We start from the raw sequence: 4,608 nt of genomic DNA on the forward strand, positions 1-4,608 counted from the left end.
CTCTGCTTGTAGAACAGTGCCATCTGGTGGCGTTTTCTGCGCTGTGCACTCTGCTTGTGGAACAGTACTATCTGGTGGCGTTTCCTGTACTGCGCGCTCTGCTTGTAGAACAGTGCCATCTGGTGGCGTTTCTTGCACTGTGCGGGTGCTGATTGTAAATGTGGGTAGCTGCCTCCTTTGGCTGGGTGAAAGAGAGCAGAAGGGTTGACGGCCTTCCCAGGACAGGACAGGGCAGAGTGTCCTAAAATGGGAGTTGGGTGGTCGCTTTCAGATCTCCTAACCCTAACCCTGGTGTGTGGGAAATGTAAACAGCCTGAGAGAGCTAGGCCACTGGAGGGGAAGGCCCTTGGCACTCCTAGCCCTCCACAAGCCAGGGAGTGGGTGCTGGGACCCCAAATCCCACACCAGGCCTGGCTCTCTGTGGGCCCTGCACCTGGGCTTGCTGCAGCACCCTGCATGCTGACCGTGAGATGCCACCTTCCTCCCTTGGGGAGGACTGATGCAGGTACCCCAGCAGCCCCCCATGCCCCGCGCCCAACGCCTCTTGCCCTCAGGCCTTCTCCACCAGGGTGAGGTGTGGCTTTCTGTGTATGGTAGCAGCCCACTCTTCTCCCCACATCTCAGTCAGGAACTTGCAGCCAGCGTTCTCTGAAGCACCTGAACTGCCAGGTGTCTGCTCCAGCAGCCGCTTCCTACAGAGGCTGTAAAGGAATGCACCAGGGTGGGTGGACGGGGAGTCCCAGTCTTTCTTACAAAAACAACGTCCCCAGTGCATGGAGAAGCCTCCCGCCCAGTGCAGTATGTGTCTCCCTCATCTTCTCCAGGCTGGGGGCCTGTGCTGCATCTGCCCCCACGAGTCTTTGCACCTTGGAGCTCATGCACTGTCCCTCATCTCAGCTGAAGTCAGCACCCCATGTGTGCTGTAGCTGGGGACACAAAGAGGCCTCTGTGTGAGCCTCTGCAGAGAGTCAGGGAGAAGCCCAGAGCCAAATTTCTATGGTGGGAACATCCAACTGGGGCCCACAGGCCAAACTCCATTTTCTGTTCTGCTTCCTACTAACTGTGAAAGGTTCTGCCCTTAACGTCTATTTTCCCGTCTTCTCTATTCCTGGCTCTCCACTGTCTCTCTCCCTGTCCTCTCTGCCTGCCTGACCCCAAATCAGAAGCATTCCTCAGTGGTGTCCATCCCCATGGATGAAGTGCAGGTGAAGCCCACAGGCCACCCTCAGATCTCAGTGGCCATGTCTTTCCCCCACTCCCTTGTCTCACCTCGCCTGGCTTCCCTCTGTCTCTGTAGGCTTTTCCCACTCGGCTTTTACGTTCGGGATCGAGAGCCACATCAGCCAGTCCAACATCAATGGGACGCTAGTGCCTCCAGCTGCCCTCATCTCCATTCTGCAGAAGGGGCTTCAGTATGTGGAAGCCGAGATCAGCATCAATGAGGTATGTAGGGGCCCCCAGACGTGAGTTTGGGGACACTCGGCAGCCCAAGGAGCAGGTCCGAACCTGCCATGCATCCCCTGTGTCTGAGGGTCAGTTGGGGCTTCCCCACTTTGTGTCACTGCTTTATTTGGTGAGAGGATGGCAGTCATGCGGACACACCACTGGCAAGCTTCTGCAGCCCCTGCCGGGGGGTCTGTGTTACACATAAACACAGAGAATCCCAGCTGCTAAAGCACTTTCACAACCTGGAGTGGGCGCTCCTCTGGCACATACACAGATGTGCTCCATCTCCTTGTGTTCTGGGCAAGTTGGCTAAGGAGGGACCCCCCACACAGCCGAGCAGAATCTGTATTTTGTGGGAGCCTGAGAACAGGCATGACCAGAGGGAGAGTCCCAGATAGTGAGGTGGTGGCCCTTGTGTTAAGGAAAGTCTCAAGGGACGATCCCATGACTCTGTGCATTTCAGAGCTGATGTGAGAGGACGCAATAGTAACTGCAAGCGGAAATCAGGCCAATCGGCCTGTGTCCTACCTGCTTTTTAAATTAAAGCACCGTGGGTACTTGTGCCGCCCCGTACCAGTGTTGAGAATTGGTTGTGTGGGTTTAAACAGCACCCCTCAGTCTCTCACTGCTCTCTGCACGAAGGGAGGAAGGGGTATGGAGCAGCCTAGCCAGTCGCCAGCACTGCCCACTGTGTGGCCAGTGTCAGGGGAAGGGTGGCCAAGGAAGTGACAGGTTGTATTGGTTTGCACCATTTTTCTTACCTCCAGGATGGTCTCGTAATTAGTAATCAGCTAGGGAGATGTTTTGTTTAGATACTCTTCAGCTGAAGTTCTTCTCATTTCCAAGGTAATTCAAGTTCAGAACATGTAAAAATGTGTTTGCACATGTGCCAGGCACAACCCTGAGGCATCCTGTATCACATGGTTCAAGTATTTGGAGTACATCACAAGGAAAGAACTTCCTCCTGTGTTGTTTTTATGTATTTATTATGTTTTTCCAGACATCTATCACCCAGGCTGAAGTGCAGTGGTGTCATCATAGCTCACTACAGCCTCCAACTCCTGGGCTCAGGTGATCCTCCTGCCTTAGACTCCTAGTCCCTGGTACTGCAGGCTGCACCACCACGCTCAGCTAGCTTTTCTCTTTTGTAGAGATGAGGCGTTTTTCTGTGGCCTCAAACCTCAAAACCTTAAGCAATGCTCCTGCCTTACCCGCCCAAAGAGCTGGGATTATAGGTGTGAGCCGCCATGCCCAGCCACTTCCTCTTGTCTTTCTAAATATGTGTGTGGAGATTTTTTCATGGTAGATGGAAACCTGAGACTCAAATGACATTCAGAAACATGAAGCATCGCTGATGAGGTCCTTGTCCTATACCATGGCTATATTAGCCCACACCCTGAGCCTAAGGAGCCATTTCCAGTAGCAGCAAGTCACCTTTTTTATTAAATCCAGCAGACACATGTACTAAGACTCATCCAGGAGGGCGCAGGCATCTCTAAACTGGAGTTGGTGCTTCCAAAGTGCACCCCTCCTGCGTGGATTTGCATGACTTTCCACCCTTGTGCCAGTGCCTGGACACAGCTTCTCAGCCTCAGCACATGGGGTCTGGGTCTGGATGGTTGTGTGGGGCGTCCTGGGCAGGGCAGAGTGTTGAGCAGTGAGCAGTGTCCCTGGGCTCCACCCACTAGATGCCACTAGCCCCATCTCCCCAGTTGGACAACCAAAACACGTTACCAAACTTACTTAATGTCCCCCAAAGAGGCAGAATCTCCTCGTTGGAAACTGCAGCGTTAGGGTTAGTGCTTTCTGTCGTGGAATTAAACAGGTGTCCACTGTGCCCCAACTCCGTCTGACGCTGGGAACAACCACTGTTCTGGCTCTTCATCAGTGGCGCCCATGTCCACCTGCCTCACCCCCACCTGTGCCCTCTGGGATCCCTTCACCCCACACTCCCAGGCGCCTAGCCAAAGTCGCCTTCTCCTGGGCCCTGTTGCTGCTTGGTGCCACCTGTTTAGACTCCACATCCCTGCCCCGCTTTAGCCGGGGGAGCAGAGGCCACTCCAGGCGCGTTGACGACTGTCCCTTTGGCTTGCTTTCCCAGGACGGCACAGTGTTTGACGGCCGCCCCATAGAGTCCCTGTCCCTGATCGATGCAGTGATGCCGGACGTGGTGCAGACACGGCAGCAGGCGTTCCGAGAGAAGCTCGCTCAGCAGCAGGCCAGTGCGGCGGCGGCGGCAGCAGCAGCAGCAGCAGCAGCAGCGGCAGCGGCTGCCACGGCGACAGCAGCTGCGACAACCCCCACGGCTGTTTCCCAGCAAAACCCACCAAAGAATGGAGAGGCCACGGTGAACGGAGAGGAGAATGGAGCACACACGATAAGTGAGTGTGGGCCCTGGGTGTCCTTGGGGCTTAGTGACTCCCTAAGACCTGCCCACGTAGACTTCTCGGGTGGTGCCCAGTGCTGGCTCACTGTGTGGCCAGGGAGGCTGCATGTTGCATTGATTTCGCTGGAATCCTCAGACCTGGCCTTCTCCACTCATTCACCGTCGGCAGTGGGACTGCCTGCCCTGCAGCTGATCTGAGGATTCTGGGGGCACGAGGAGAACCAGGTGATCAGCGAGCAGAAAGAGAAGCGCTTCATCCATGCAAACCTCTGCTCCCAGCCTCCAGCTTTCCACGCAGAACTTTCCCAGCCAAGTGACAGGAGAACAGTCGAGCTCCCTGTTATAGCAGGGACAGGGACGCCAGGCTCCAGACACAGGGCATCAGCTTATCTGGTCTTTGCAAAACACCACAAGCTCCATGTCCATTAAATTATCACCTAAGAGCCTGTGGCAAGTGAGGGAGAGCCCAAGTTTGCACCTGGACAAGCCACCTCCACTTCGGCACACCAGTTTATAAACTCGGAGGGACTCTGCGCCAGGGTCTGGGGTTCGGCTATGTACACATGCCGCAAGGGGGGCAGGTGTTCTTCCTTTCTGCAAAGGCATCTCTCCCTCTGCACTCCATGGGCCTGGAAGCTGGAGCTGTGATGTTGGTGTCTTACAAGTTGGGGCCACAGCTTCCTCATGTGCAGTGGCCCAGCCAGGCCACCTGTCATATGTCTATAGGCCACTAACAAGTCAAACACACGAGTGAATGAGTTCTTTTTTTTTTTTTT

General features: G+C 55.1%; 1 protein-coding gene across 1 annotated transcript in view; it reads left to right on the forward strand.

The window, feature by feature from the left end:
* TBL1X (transducin beta like 1 X-linked) overlaps window positions 1-4,608 on the forward strand; it is a 52,906-nt gene that overhangs the window by 22,001 nt on the left and 26,297 nt on the right. The window contains exons 2-3 of the mRNA XM_012807151.2: window positions 1,298-1,443; window positions 3,548-3,844. Coding sequence (XP_012662605.1) covers window positions 1,298-1,443; window positions 3,548-3,844 — 443 coding nt within the window. The remainder of the gene's footprint in view (window positions 1-1,297; window positions 1,444-3,547; window positions 3,845-4,608) is intronic.

Source organism: Otolemur garnettii, unplaced genomic scaffold (assembly GCF_000181295.1).
Source record: "Otolemur garnettii isolate 467f Iridium unplaced genomic scaffold, OtoGar3 scaffold00065, whole genome shotgun sequence".
NCBI classification, from domain to species: Eukaryota; Metazoa; Chordata; class Mammalia; order Primates; family Galagidae; genus Otolemur; species Otolemur garnettii.